General features: G+C 44.1%; 1 protein-coding gene and 1 pseudogene across 5 annotated transcripts in view; both read left to right on the top strand.

Moving 5' to 3' along the window:
* PRKCI (protein kinase C iota) overlaps positions 1–15,607 on the top strand; it is a 93,011-nt gene that overhangs the window by 19,357 nt on the left and 58,047 nt on the right. For all 5 annotated transcript variants that reach the window (XM_089330951.1, XM_089330949.1, XM_089330947.1 and 2 more), the window contains one exon: positions 11,144–11,265. In XM_089330951.1, the coding sequence (XP_089187077.1) occupies positions 11,151–11,265 (115 nt within the window). In that variant the 5' untranslated portion in view covers positions 11,144–11,150. The remainder of the gene's footprint in view (positions 1–11,143; positions 11,266–15,607) is intronic.
* Positions 2,539–4,872, top strand: LOC149127072 (calcium uniporter regulatory subunit MCUb, mitochondrial pseudogene; annotated as a pseudogene).

Below are 15,607 nucleotides of genomic sequence, written 5' to 3'. Positions count from 1 at the left end.
GCTTTGGTTTGCCCAACCCTGCCCATTGCACCAATTTTGGGAGTAGACTGGCAGATGGAGGCTTGATCTCTCTGTCTCCTCAGCAGGTGGGAGACTTCCTTCCCTTCCCCAGTTACTCTGCATTTCAAACAAATAAACCTTAAAAAAAAAAAAAAAAGACTACTTTTCCTGTTCTGCGTAGAGAATATCTAATCATACTATTTGGCACTTCAAGTACAGAACAATTACATAAGCATTTGTTAGTATAAATGCTTTCAAAAGTCATGTTAGGAAAAATTGTGAGTTGAATAATGTTATAAATCTTTATAATGCAAAAATTACTAAGAAAAATAAAGCTGTGGAGAAAGTGAAAGGGAAGTGTGAATTTAAAAGTGTCTCTTTCCTAATGGAGAGTCAATACATTATTGAAAGCTAATAATTTAAAAATAAAACAGCGCTACAAAAATGACGTTCAAAAAATAGATAAAAGATGATTTGAATAGAGGTTTTCTAAGTATATACAAATGGCCCATTAGTATATGAAAAATTGCCCAGTATTACTAACCATCATGCAAATGCAAATCAAAAACACAGTGAGTAGGCAGGTAAGCTAACGACCATGCTGGCATCCCATATGGGCATGAGTTTGAATCCAGCTTCTCCACTTCCAATCCAGCTCCCTACTAGATGCACTTGGGAAATAACCAAAGATGGCCCAAGTGCTTGGGCCCCTGCCACTCATATATGAGACCCGAATGAAGCTCCTAGCTTCATCCTGGCCCAGTCTTAGCCATTGTGGCCATTTTGGGAGAGAACAAGTGGATGGCAGACCTCTGTCTCTGCCTCTCCCTCTCTAACTCTGCCTTTCAAATAAATAAATCTTTAAACACACACACACATACACACACACAATGAGGTATCTTCATATCCATTCCTATGGCTATTGTCAGAGAAAGAGAGAATAGGGTAAAGTAGGGAGTAGTTGTTTTAGTGGATATAGAATTTGTTTTACAAGATGAGCAAGTTCTAAGGATTGGTTTCACAACAATCTGAATCTAGTTTTTTTTTTTTTTTTTTTTTTTTTTTTTGACAGGCAGAGTGGACAGTGAGAGAGAGAGACAGAGAGAAAGGTCTTCCTTTTGCCGTTGGTTCACCCTCCAATGGCCGCCGCGGCCGGCGCGCTGCGGCCGGCGCACCGCGCTGATCCGATGGCAGGAGCCAGGAGCCAGGTGCTTTTCCTGGTCTCCCATGGGGTGCAGGGCCCAAGCACCTGGGCCATCCTCCACTGCACTCCCTGGCCACAGCAGAGGGCTGGCCTGGAAGAGGGGCAACCGGGACAGAATCCGGCGCCCCATGAATATAGTTAACAGTATTGAAGTGTACACCTAAAAATGTTAAGATGGTAAATTTTGTTTTTTAACCAACCACAATTGAAAATAAAAGAATAAAAATAGGGGGAGGAATTGTGCTTGTTATAAATGAGACCACAGGAGTAAACACAAGAGAATACAATGCTAAATTCTGTTTTTCATATTGATCAACAGATACAAGTAAAACAAAACAGTTGTAAAAGTATAACTGTGATGCTAGAACTGGAGATTAGGGAAAGTCTCTGGGTGGAAAGAATATGAACTTTGCACTTAGAGTCTTTTGAATGGTAGAAGCCATTAACTTTCCTATCATGTAAAGGTATTTTATGATAAAATTTATTTTCTAATATAAAATGTCAAACAAATTAAGGCTAAATTTTATAAAGTTTTTAGTTAAAAAATTAAATAAACAGTTCATTCTAAATTTTATAAAGTTTTTAGTTAAAAATTAAATAGAAACCGTCTTCTAAAGACATTAGAAAAGAACCTTTTTGCTATATCATTTTTAAGATTTATTTTATTGATTTGAAAGGCAGAATGACAGAGGGAGGGAGCTCTTCTGTCTGCTGGCTCACTTCCCAAGTAGTTGCAGAGGTTAGGGCTGGGCCAGGCCAAAGCCAGGAGCCTGGAACTCCATCCAGGTCTGCCACATGGGTGGCAGGCACCTAAGTACTTGGGCCATCCACTGCTGGTTTCCCAGGCACATCAACAGGGAGTTGGACTAGAAGTGGAACAGCCGGGATTCCAGTGGTGCTCATATGTGATGCCAGTGTTGCAGGTGGCAGCTTAACTTGCTGGGCCACAGTGCTGACCACAAGCCCTACCTCTTAAGACCATCACAATGGGGATTACATTTCAGCATGAATTTTGGAAGGGACACACCTTCAAACCATAGCAAAAGGTTGGGCAAACAAATCAAGCAGCCTCAAGTCTAAGCAGAAATCTCAGTTGACAGTCCAGGGAGTTCTGGAGATGAGCTGACACTTTAGGGTGTTGTTGAGTTGCTTCCAGGGCTTTGTAGCCCCACATCCTATCAGTCATTGGTTCTGGGTTACTGCAGGGAGGAGTGTGTGTAGAGGCGGAGTCACATCTCTGAAGGGCATGGACAGCTGAGGAATATCTCATAGCAGCACTGCCACCAATAGAGACAATAAGTCCTTCATTGTTCTTGGGTGATTCTGAGGGTGGGATGGAAGATGTGGAAGAGCAGATTGTTGCGGGAATGAGAATCCCATCCCCAGATTATGTTGTGGAGATCCGGAACCCTGGCTGGGCTTATAGAGACCACCAGCTAAACTTAGTCCAGGTTATTATCTTTGCACCATAATAATATAACCAGGAGTTGTAGGTAGAGGGGAACAGAAGAGCTGAATTTATGGAAAGGCAAAAAGCCTATACTCAGGCATGAGTGCAGGCAACCTTTGGAGAAAATTGTCCCCACCCAGGCAGGGGGCATCCTCCTACAGGGTGGAGTTGGTACAGCACCTGATTAGAGATCCAGAGGAGATGGAGTTTGGTGTCGGACTGCAGTGCAGTGGTGGTCTCCAGAGAGGTGTCATGGAGCTGGATGGAAAGTGAGATGTAGCTGTGTGATGAAGAATGAGTCTTTAGCAGTGTTGAATCAGCATGGAAGGTGGTAGGACTGGGGCAGTGCACATGGCTTGGGTGTTGGCAGTCTTTAGCTTCTTATCCCTTCCTGACTCCCTGCCTCACCTACATCAAGATCACAGTGTCCATCACAAGTGTTACTAAGAGACTGGCTTAAAGATTTATTTTATTTATTTGAAAGAGTTATACAGAGAGAGGAGAGGCAGAGAGAGAGAGAGGTCTTCCATCTGCTGGTTCACTCCCCAATTGGCCGCAACGGCCGGAGCTGTGCTGATCCAAAGCCAGGAAACAGGAGCTTCCTCCAGGTCTCCCACGTGGGTGCAGGGGCCCCAGGACTTGGGCCATCTTCTACAGCTTTCCCAGGCCACAGCAGAGAGCTGGATGGGAAGAGGAGTAGCCGGGTCTCGAACTGGCGCTCTTATGGGATGCCGGCACTGCAGGTGGCGGCTTTACCCGCTATGCCACAGCGCCAGCCCCAGAGATTGGCTTTTGAACTCATTCCACTTCCTAACTGTGAGACTCTGACAAGTATGCTTTTGTGCCTTAATTTTTAAATTTGTAAAATGAGATGAGTATGTCTAGTTTGACAGTTACTGTGAAAGTTAAATAACTTACAATTTATTTAAACACTTAGAACTTAAGTATACTGTAGTGTTTATAGGGAAAAATATACAATATTTGTTGGACAGTATTTTTCATAGAAAGTATTTCTTCTGCATTCAGTCAAGAAGTATTAGTCCTTGATTAGTTATGTGAATGTGTTTAAAAAGTCTAAGTTTTGTCTTCCAGTTGCTTATAATTTAGTTAAATATGTGTTATCAGTATATGAAGAGTTAACACAAGATGCAATCTGTGATATGTGTTGGACAGGTTTAGATATATAGAACACTGGGCTTGCACACAAGTTTAATAGAAGTTGATATTGAATTACCTATTAAATTACCATGGCCAGTACCTGCTTCCAGCCGCCCCAGGAGGATACACCGCTGATGCTATGGGAGCCCCCCCAGGGGTTGCTGGCTGTGACACCTGCTGCTGCAGCGACCCCCGGTTCCCGAGGCCGTGCAGCTGCCACCCCAGGTTTTGTGTGTGAAGCGCTATGGAGATCTGAAGACTACCAGTAACATCTTCGTAGTACAGGTGCCTCCTGATGAAGTAACAATTAATCATCAACATGGCCTTCCTTTGATAACACTTTGCCCTCCAGAAAAGAGCGCTGTCAAGTTGTAGTCAAACCAGTATTGTCAACAGTGGATTCATTCCTTCAGGACCTACAGAGTGAAGACGAAGGTGTCACAGCTGCAGCAGATGGCAATAAGATTCCAGCTTCCACCTTGATGGGAATTTTGCTAATGAAAGATTTTAAACTTGTCATTAATAAAATAGCATATGATGTGTAGTACCCCAAGAAAGAACATCTAAATAATGAACACACCACTGAGATGGAAAACGTGAAATCCTTGGTCCACAGGTTGTCCACAGTTTTGCAGAAAAAGAAAGGACACCATTTACTGGAGAAAATCGACCACTTGAAGAAACAGCTGCAGCCCTTGCATAGGTGAAAGCTAGAATCAAAGCTTGTTCAGAAGCCAAAACCAGCGGGCTCTTGTGGGATTAGCACTGCTGTCTGTTCAGGGCAGGGTGATGGCCTGGATCTCTGGGTGGGTGTACTCCTGGGATATCATGGAGCCGGTCACAGTTCATCGCATTTGCAGATTCCAAGGACTTTTTTTGCATACCTTATAGTTACTCGACAGAATTACACTTCTCGGGTGTTAGGAGTAGACGGTTTTTTGTTTTTGTTTTTTTTTTTTTTCAGTTTTTCCATAATAAATCAAAGCAATAACATTTTGACATGGAGGAGTACAACTGGTTAAAGGAGGATCTTGCCAAGGCTACAGAATCCCTGAAATGAAAGCGCCATTCTCTCTCTATTGGAGAATGCAAGTAGAGGAACACCATAAAAGAATTAATCTTACGTTTTTAAACATCATTGGATTTTTTTTAATTTTTTTTTTTTTTTGACAGGCAGAGTGGACAGTGAGAGAGAGAGACAGAGAGAAAGGTCTTCCTTTTGCCGTTGGTTCATCCTCCAATGGCTGCCGCGGCCGGCGCACCGCGCTGATCCGATGGCAGGAGTCAGGTGCTTCTACTGGTCTCCCATGGGGTGCAGGGCCCAAGCACTTGGGCCATCCTCCACTGCACTCCCTGGCCACAGCAGAGAGCTGGCCTGGAAGAGGGGCAACCAGGACAGAATCCGGCACCCCGACCGGGACTAGAACCCGGTGTGCTGGCGCCGCAAGGCGGAGGATTAGCCTAGTGAGCTGCGGCGCTGGCCAAAACATCATTGGATTTTTCCATGTGTTGATTGTATACCTTACAAGTGATATTTCTGTGTCTCATAGTTCATTTCAATCTGTTTCAGTTTTTAGTTCATAAATTTTTATAAAAATGTATTCTTTAAAGTTCTCACCTGAGAGTTTTAGTTGTTGCATTTTCATGACTTGCTAATGTCAAAATGGCCTGCATCCATCAAGTAGCAGCATGTTGTGCATTCATTCCTCTGTGAAGGTGAGACGATCTGTGTGTGCTTGGCATACAGTTCACTCTCAGGCCTCATCTACAATAATCTTCTCATTAGCTTTGTTTAATACCATTTATCAAAAAGGTATGAATGTCCCACTAACCATAATGCCTCATTGGTACTTTTTGAACTGCAAGTAAACAACAAACTATTGCTTTTGAATGAGCAACTCAGAAATTTTAGTTACCAAAGCCAACAATCCCCATTTTTAGACTCTGCAAGATGATTAACTATTCAGATTTTTATGTGTCAGGTTAATAAAAATGAACCTTCACATGAAAAAGATGAAAGTAATTCCTCCCATTATCTTCTTTAAATAGAAAAAAAGTCAGGATTTGATTTGTTTAAAATTTTTTTTATTTGAAAGGCAGAGTTACAGAGAGAGAGAGACAGAAAGAGATATCTTTCATCCTCTGGTTCATTCCCCAAATAGCCACAAATGGCAAGAGCCTGGAACTCCATCCAGGTCTCCCACAGGGTAGAAGGGGCACAAATATTTGTGCCATCCTCAGCTGCTTTCCCAGGTGCATCAGCAGGAAGCTGGATTGGAAGCAGAGAAACTGGGACCTGCACTGGGAATTCTGATAAGGGATGCTGATGTTGCAGGTGGCAGCCTAACCTGCTGCTCCATGATAGCCCCAGGATTTCTTTTTTTTTTTCTTAAGTGAGAGGGAGAGACAGAAAGGTCTTCTATCTGCTGGTTCACTGCCTAAATGCCCGCAATGGCTGTAGCTGTGCTGATCTGAAGCCAGGAGCTTCTTACAGGTCTCCCATGCAGGTGCAGGGGCCCAAGCACTTGGGCCATCTTCCACTGCTTTCCCGCACCGTAGCAGAGAGCTGGATGGAAAGAAGAGAGGCCGGGACTAGAACCGGCGCCCATATGGGATGCCAGCGCTGCAGGTGGAGGACCACCCTCTGAGCCGCAGTGCCAGCCCGAGGATTTCATTTTTATAATCAGGATCTTAATGTATGGGATTTTGAGTGAACCGGTTTTCTGTAGTATTCATGTTGCCAGTAGTGGAATCGAGTTGAAAATAGAAATTAGAGCCAGATTATTGTGAGTTTTAGATACCACACAGAATTGAAATTACAGATTTAGGAGATCTCTAGAGATAATAGTTCAAACATTAAATGTGAATTGGGTTTCAGAGAGAGAATTAAATAATATTAAGGAAGATGTAAAGAATATCTTGTGATTGAAGACAAGAAAGAACTTAAGTGTTCAGGTTAGAAAGAGAGCTAGGGCTGACTCACTAGGCTAATCCTCCGCCTGCAACGCCGATACCTGCGGTTCTAGTCCTGGTCGGGGTGCCGGATTCTGTCCCAGATGCTCCTCTTCCAGTCCAGCTCTCTGCTGTGGCCTGGGAGGGCAGTGAAGGATGGCCCAAGTACTTGGGCCCTGCACCCGCATGGGAGACCAGGAGGAAGTACCTGGCTCCTGGCTTCGGATTGGCGCAGCGCACCAACCGTAGTGGCCATTTGGGGAGTGAACCAATGGAAGGAAGACCTTTCTCTCTGTTTCTCTCTCTCTCATTGTCTAATTCTGCCTGTCCAAAAAAAAAAAAAAAAAAAAAAAAGCAAGCAAGCAAGCAAGCTAGGGAACCTTCCTGTTATGAGGGCCAAGGCTAGAGAGTTCTAAGGGGCTGCAGCAGAGAAATATGAGATGTTCAAGGAGACAATGATAACCAAGAATGACCATTCAATTTCTCTGCCTGCTTTTCTCTCTGTTTACCTTCTGTAGCTCTTAAAGAATACAATTGTAGTTTTTTTTGCAGTTGGCTAAAATTTTCGATTCCTTATTTCCTATTTTGTGTCCCAACTATCCACGTCTAATCACAATTCATAACATCATGCTATTTCTTTGCTTTCCTCCGTCTACTTATTTCTTTTTTCTTTTTTTTTTCTTTCTTTCTTTTTTTTTTTTTTTAAACAGGCAGAGTGGATAGTGAGAGAGAGAGAGAGACAGAGAGAAAGGTCTTCCTTTTACCGTTGGTTCACCCTCCAATGGCCGGCGCGGCCAGCGCGCTGCGGCCAGCGCACCGCGCTGATCCGATGGCAGGAGCCAGGTACTTATCCTGGTCTCCCATGGGGTGCAGGGCCCAAGCACCTGGGCCATCCTCCACTGCACTCCCTGGCCACAGCAGAGAGCTGGCCTGGAAGAGGGGCAACCGGGACAGAATCCGGCGCCCCTACCAGGACTAGAACCCGGTGTGCCAGCGCCGCAGGCGGAGGATTAGCCTACTGAGCCACGGCGCCGGCCCTACTTATTTCTTGCATACTCTTTCTGTGATAGGCACTACATTGGGCACTAGGAATGTAGTGAAGAAAACCAAATTCTGCTTTCATTAAGCTTAACAGTCTCCTTGGGTTAGATGGTGCACTGTACACATCTGTTTATCCAGTGTTAGGAGAGGTAGGCAGAGCCAGTTTATACTCGGTCCTGTAGACCCTCCTAGAGACTTTGGATCTTCCTCTGCATGACAAGTGAGGCCTTTGAAACAGTTAAAACAGAGGAAGGGGCAGGCGATGTTTCCACCACTTAAGATGCCCATGTCTCATGTCAGAGGGACAGGTTCCATGCCCATCTCTGGCTCCTACTTCCAGCTTCCTGCCAATGCAGACTCTGCAGGTGTTTGAGAAATGAACCAGCAGTTGCGTGCTCAGTCTGTCTCTCCCATTGTCCATTTCTGTACCTCTCAAAATAAATAAATAAATTTGTATTGGGCATTGTGGTGAAGCTGGTTAAGTCACGGTTGGGGTGCCTGCCTCCCATATCCAAATGTTCAAGTCCTATCTTCATTTGCAATCCAGTTACCTGCTAATGTGCACCCTGGGAGGTAGTGGGTGATGGCTCAAGTAGTTTGGTTCCAGCCACCCACGTGGAAGTCCTGAAGCGTGGATTTTCCAGCTCCTATCTTTGGCCTGGCCCAGCCCTGGCTATTTGTGAACATATGGAGAGGGAACCAACAAGTAGATGGAAGATCTGTCTCCCCCTCCCCCTCCCCCTCCCCCTCCCCCTCCCCCCTCCCCCTCCCCCTCCCCCTCCCCCTCTCGACTGGAAGAGGAGCAACCGGGACAGAATCCAGCACCCTGACCGGAACTAGAACCCAGGGTGCCAGCGCCACAGGCGGAGGATTAGAGACTATTTGTTTTTTAAAACAGTCAAGGCACTTAGGCCGGCGCCGCAGCTCACTAGGCTAATCCTCCGCCTTGCGGCGCCGGCACACCGGGTTCTGTCCCGGTTGCCCCTCTTCCAGGCCAGCTCTCTGCTGTGGCCAGGGAGTGCAGTGGAGGATGGCCCAAGTGCTTGGGCCCTGCACCCCATGGGAGACCAGGAGAAGTACCTGGCTCCTGCCATCGGATCAGCGTGGTGCGCCGACCGCAGCGCGCCGGCTGCGGCGGCCATTGGAGGGTGAACCAACGGCAAAAGAAGACCTTTCTCTCTCTCTCTCTCTCTCTCACTGTCACTCTGCCTGTCAAAAAAAAAAAAAAAAAAAAAAAGTCAAGACACTTAGTGCAGAATCTAACATAGGGATCGTTATGTAAGTTAAAATTAAGTCATTTTATCTCTGTCTTGCATTTGAAAGAATCATTGTAGGGGGCTGTCACTGTGGCATAGCCAGTAAAGCTGCAGCCTGCTATGCTAGCATCCCAAATGGGCACAGGTTCCTGTCCTGGCTGCTCCACTTCCTATCCAGCTCCTCTGCTAATGGCTTGGGACAAGTAGCTGAAGATGGCCCAAGTACTTGGGCCCCTGCCATCCATGTGGAGACCTAGATGAAGCTCCTGGCTCCTGGCTTACACTTGCCTCAGCCGTGGCCTCTGGGGCCACTTGGGGAGTGAACCACTTCACGGAAGACCTGTCTTTCTCTGTCACTCTCTCTGCAACTCTTTCAAATAAATAAATCTTTTTTTTTTTTTTTCAAAAAATTTTTTGAAGATTCATTTTATTTATTTGAAAGCACTAAAGAGAAAGGTAGAGACATCGAGAGGTCTTCTATCCTCTGGTTCACTCCCCAAATGCCTGCAGTGGCCATCTTCTGCTTTCCCAGGCCATAGCAGAGAGAGCTGGATCAGAAGAGGAGCAGCCGGGACACTACAGGCAGAGGATTAACGTACTGCGCCACAGCGCCAGCCCCTCCTGTAAGTGAATCTTAAACAAAAAGAAACAGTCAAAAACAGCACTGTGGCGGCTGAATGGAGATTACCTTATAGGAGAGCCTTCTCATGGCTCTTTGGAGGAAACCCTAGGCAACTATTTTAAAATATTTGTTACAATTTTAAGTCTTACTGAATAGCTTCTAGGTAAATTTAATTAAATAATTGTTGCTGTTTGGCACTAATCCAAAGGAAATATACATTTGTGCCTATTCCTATGTTTTTGGGGAACCTATCTTTTAAAAAAAAAAAAAAGATTTATTTATTTGAAAGTCAGAGTTACACAGAGAGAGAGAGAAAGAGGGGTCTTCCATCCACTGGTTCACTCCCTAGATGGCCACAACAGCTAGAGCTGCACCAATCTGAAGCCAGGAGCCTGGAGCTTCTTCTGGGTCTCCCATGTGGGTACAGAAGCTCAAGGACTTGGGCCATCTTCTACTACTTTCCCAGGCCATAGCAGAGAGCTGGATTGGAAGTGGAGCAGCCGGGACTCGAACTGGTGCCCATATGGGGTGCTGGCACTTCAGGCCAGGGCATTAACCTACTGCGCCACAGTGCCAACCCCAGGGAACCTATCTTAAACTATGAGGAATTTGAATCATTTTTGGGAAGAAGTGAAAATGGAGGTTTGAGATCTTGCAATCCTGCCATAGAAAAAATGATTAAAAGACTCTTGAGTGAATAGTCTGTGGAAGTCAAGACCAATGGTGGCTGGTGCCATGGCTCAGTAGGCTAATCCTCCACCTTGCGGCGCCGGCACACCGGGTTCTAGTCCTGGTCGGGGCACCAGATTCTGTCCCAGTTGCCCCTCTTTCAGGCCAGCTCTCTGCTGTGGCCAGGGAGTGCAGTGGAGGATGGCCCAAGTGCTTGGGCCCTGCACCCCATGGGAGACCAGGAGAAGCACCTGGCTCCTGCCTTCAGATAGGCACGGTGTGCCGGCCGCACCGCGCCAACCGTGGCAGCCATTGGAGGGTGAACCAACAGCAAAGGAAGACCTTTCTGTCTCTCTCTCTCACTGTCCACTCTGCCTGTCCAAAAAAAAGACTAATGGTGACAGCATGGCAGAAGGGCCATCTCTTGGATGAAAGATAGACTTTTTGAGAGATGCATCTGAGACATTTCAATTAGATGTAGGGCAGGAGCTCTTCAGCTGTGCTGTTCTCCTGCAGAGTAGAATGCTTCACAAAGGAGTAAGCCTCTGACAAATGACATTAAAGCGAATCTCACATCTCTTAGAGCACCTAGGGTGGACTTCCCGAGTGAGGAGAGATCAAATTAAGGTTAATATCTGTATTTTTACTTTACAGAGTTGGTTTACTGGAAGAAGAAGCAATGCATGCTGTTTACACACAAAACAGCTGAAGTCCCATTAAATTGGCAGACATTCTGTAATATGTAGAACATTGTTGGTGTTAACCATTTTCAAACTCCTTTTGTTTTTCAGGGATATCATGATAACACATTTTGAACCTTCCATCTCCTTTGAAGGCCTTTGCAGTGAGGTTCGAGATATGTGTTCTTTCGACAATGAACAGCTTTTTACCATGAAATGGATAGATGAGGAAGGTGAGTCATAAAACTTTCGATGTAAGATACTGCTCTGTCACTTGTTTTAAAAGTATAATAAAATTCTAATAAATTTAAGAGGAGAGATATATTGGAAATTTAATGCCATTCCTATTTTTTCTTTAAAAAAGAGTGTCAAATTGTACAGTCGTCATTTTGTTCTTTTTGCTCCAAAATGATGTGAAATTAACCTTTCTTTAGCAGGAAGGTAAACATCTCATGAAGCAGAATATTTTACTTTAACTTTGAGTAGAAGTATTGTCATATTTTAATTTGAGACTTTTTTATTGAATATTGTCTTAAGAAAATGTTATGGAATTAAAGAGATTGTGATAACCATTATTTTAAAGTAATGGCATAAGTTTGGTACCTTTAGTGGCTTGTAATCGGAAAGTATTTATTGATATATGTTGTAAGGGTAGACATTTCCTATCCTCAAACTCATAGTCTGGTAGAGAGGAGGACATGGGCGTAACGCATGATAAATTCTGAAACATAAATGCATAAGGGCCTCAAAGAACACACAGTAAGCAGCACCTACATCTGCCTGAAATATCTTCAGTGTTTGAACCAACCTAAAATGGTAGCATTTTTTGAGGTGGAGACTATATAGACTGAAGAATAAAGGATAGAAAGACACAGAAATACGAGGACTGTGTTGAGTGGGGAAGAACAGTAACTCACTGAATCTTAAGTGTGGGGAGTTATAAGGTTTGAACTTAACCTTGATTCTTGATACTAAAAAGGTGATCTGAGGAATTTATTAGCAATGGGGATTCTCAGACCCCACACAGAATCAGAGTCTAAGTTTTGATCAACAGGTGAGTTGTATAAATATTAAAATTTAAGAAGCATAGGAATAGATCCTGAAAGTCTTTGCAAACTACATTAAAACTTTATTTTACACAATGGAATGCCACTGAAGTGCAGTTAAAAGGTAACTTCAAGACACTACGTTTGTGTAATGGTTTTCTATTAATTGTAATACAAATAGAATTTCATTTTAAAATTTATTTTATTTATTTGAGAGCGAGCGAGCAAACACAAGTGCTAGCTTTCATTCATTTATTCTCCCTGCAAATACGTGCAGCAGCTGTGGCTGGGTCAGACCAAAACTAGGAACTTGAAACTGATATGGGTGGCTAGCACCCAGGCACATGAGCCATCACTTGCTGGAGTTAGGAGTGGAGTTGAGACTTGAACCAAGTTACTCCAATCTGGGATATAGGCATCCCAAGTGATATATTTTTTTAAAGGTTTATTTATTTGAAAGGCAGAGTGACAGAGAAAGAGGGTAAGAGAGATGTCTTCCATCTGTTGGTTTACTCCCTAAAAACTCACAATTGCTGGGTCCAGGCCAAGCCAAAATCAAGAGCCAGGAACTCCATCTGGGTCTCTCATGAGAGTGGTAGGAACTGAAGTATTTTGGTCATCATTTTCTGCCTCCAAAGCACATTAGCAGGAAACAGGAACAGAAGTGGTTTCAATCCAAGGCCCTCTAATGTGGGATGTGGGCTTCCCAAGCAGTGGTTAACCATACTGCATAGCATCCCTAACACCTACGCAATGTCTTAACTGCTGCACTAAATGCCCACCCCAGAATTTCATATTAAAGAATGCCATGATATTTGATGTCATTTCTGTTTTCCATGATATGAGTATAAAGAGCTCTTGAGAGACATTATCCTAATTCCAAACTATAGGTAAACTCAAATGCATTTTTTTAGAAGTTTTATTTGGAAGGCAGAGTGACAGAGAAAGAATGGAGATCTTCCATCTGCTGGTTCATTTGTCAGATGTCTACAATGGCCAGGGCTGGGCCAGGCTGAAGCAGGAGCCAGGAGCTTCTTCAAGGTCTCCCATGTAGGTGGCAGGGCTGAAGAATTGCCTTCCTAGGCACATTAGCCAAGAGCTGGATTAGAAGCAAAAAAGTTGGGACTCAAACCAGCACTCTGGTGGGGGATGCCAGCGTCACGAGTAGCTTTACCTGCTTCCAAAATGCCCGCCCTCTGTGTCGCAAATTTGCAGAACATTCATGTTCTGAGAATTCATCATTAAAAAAAAAAAATTGGTAGCTTTAAAAAAGTTAAAGCTAAGTTGTGGCCAGTGCTGTGGCATAGCAGGTAAAGCCGCCACCAGCATCACATAGGTGCTGGCTCAAGTCATGGCTGCTCCGCTTCCAATCTAGCTCTCTGCTATGGCCTGGGAAAGCAGTAGAAGATGGCCCAAGTCCTTGGACCCCTGCACCCACGTGGGAGACCCAGAAGAAGCTCCAGGCTCCTGGCTTCAGATCAGCACAGCTCCGGCCATTGTAGCCAATTGGGGAGTGAACCAGCAGATGGAAGACCTCTCTCTCTCTGCCTCTCCTTCTCTTTCTGTGTAACTCTTTCAAATAAATGAATAACTCTTTTTTAAAGTTAAGCCTTATGATAAGAATGTGATGTAATGCATTTATATTAGCTTGGTTTAGCATTCTGTAATGTGTACATGTATCAAAACTATATACCATAGGGTCTGGCTCACTGTCCTGGCCTACAGCACCAGCAACCCATATGGGTGCTGGTTTGAGTCCCGGCTGCTCCACTTCCAATCCAGCCTCTGCTAATGTGCCTGCGAAAGCATCAGAGGATGGCCCAAGTCCTCTGGCACCTGTACCCATGTGGGAGACCCAGAAGAAGCTCCTGACTTTGGATTGGCTCAGGTCTAGCTTTGCAGCTGTTTGGGAAGTGAACCAGCAAATGGAAGACCTCTCTCTCTCTCTGTCTCTACCTCTCTTTTTAACTCTTTCAAATAAATAAAATAAATCTAAGAAAAAAAAAAAAACAGTGCTGGCGTGGTGGCGCAGTAGGTTAATCCTCTGCCTGCAGTGCCAGCATCCCATATGGGTGCTGGTTCTAGTCCTGACTGCTCTTCCTCCAATCCAGCTCTCTGCTATGGCCTGGGAAAGCAGTAGAAGATGGCTCAAGTCCTTGGGTCCCTGCACCCATGTGGGAGATTGGAAGAAGCTTCTGGCTCCTGGCTTCAGATCAGTGAAGCTCCGGCCGTTGCGGCCATTTGGAGAGTGACCCAACGAACAGAAGACCTTTCTCTCTGTCTCTCTCACTGTCTGTAACTCTACCTCTCAAATAAAAAATAAGTAAAATCTTTAAAAAGAAAAAAAAAACTATATACTGTAAACATATACATTAATGAGAAAAACTCATTTTAAAAAATGTTAAATCTATTTATGACATAACTAGAAAAAAGGATGCTATCCTTCACTCTTGCCCTCACCAGTTTCAGATATTATGAGTCATTAACATTTGTTCAAATCCAGCAATTGAAGTGCTGGTTTGGTATTTTATGTTTTATACTTTTTATGAAGAAGATTGAGTGTCTTCATTGATTCAGCCATTTTTTTACTTACTGTATCACAAGATCAGTTTAAATATGGTTAATTATAAATGTGGATATCTCACAATATGTCTTCAGCTTGAAAATGAGACTTTATAATTTAACACAATGCATAGCATATGCTTAGCATTTCATAAGATATTTTATCCTGAAATAATGTCATTCTTGTTTAATCCTGTCCTGATCATTTCATACTATTTATTTGCTACTTAAGGTTTTATTCAATCATTGGTTTTTCAAACTGTACTCACACAGTAATCACTGGATACCTCTTTGTATTGTGAGAACTTGGTTTAAAGATAATACACTAAAATTTTTTTATGGTACCTCTGCACTTTGTGTTGTCTTTGGTGACAGAATTCTGTTCCTGGATTGTACATGACTGTGTTATTCTGGTCGTCACCCAAATGTCATGTCCTCCAATGAGCCTTTTTTATCCCCATTACACTTTGTATCTTCTTAGTCTACATTTTTCTTAATTAGAGAGGTAGAAAGTGAGAGAGAGAGAGAGCGAGCTCCCCATCCACTGATTCACTACCTAGATGTCCACAGGGGCTGATGCTGGGTCAGGTCTAAGACAGAAGCTGGGAATCAATCTAGGTCTCCCACATAGGTGACAGGAAACCAATTACTTGAGCTGTCACTACTGCCTCCCAGGGTTTCCATTAGCAGGAAGCTGGAGTCAAGACTCAAACCAAAGTACTCCAGTGTGGGACACAGACATCTTAACCGCTAGGCTGAATGCCCACCTCAGGAAACTTTCTTATTGTATGATAGCAAAGATCTTGTCTTCCCCCTCCTCACCACACTATGGAGCTCTGGTACCTAGAGCTGTACTCAACACTAGAGTGCTAAAAAAAAAAAAAAAAAAAAAAAAAGCTTGTGTGGGGCCAGTGTTGTGGCGAAGGCTTGAATGCCAGCTGCTCTGCCTCTCACCCAGCTCCCTGCT

The sequence above is a fragment of the Oryctolagus cuniculus genome, chromosome 4, assembly GCF_051225735.1.
Source record: "Oryctolagus cuniculus isolate XC-2025 breed Fujian yellow rabbit chromosome 4, ASM5122573v1, whole genome shotgun sequence".
Classification (NCBI taxonomy): Eukaryota; Metazoa; Chordata; class Mammalia; order Lagomorpha; family Leporidae; genus Oryctolagus; species Oryctolagus cuniculus.
This window is presented reverse-complemented; position numbering and strand designations above follow the sequence as displayed.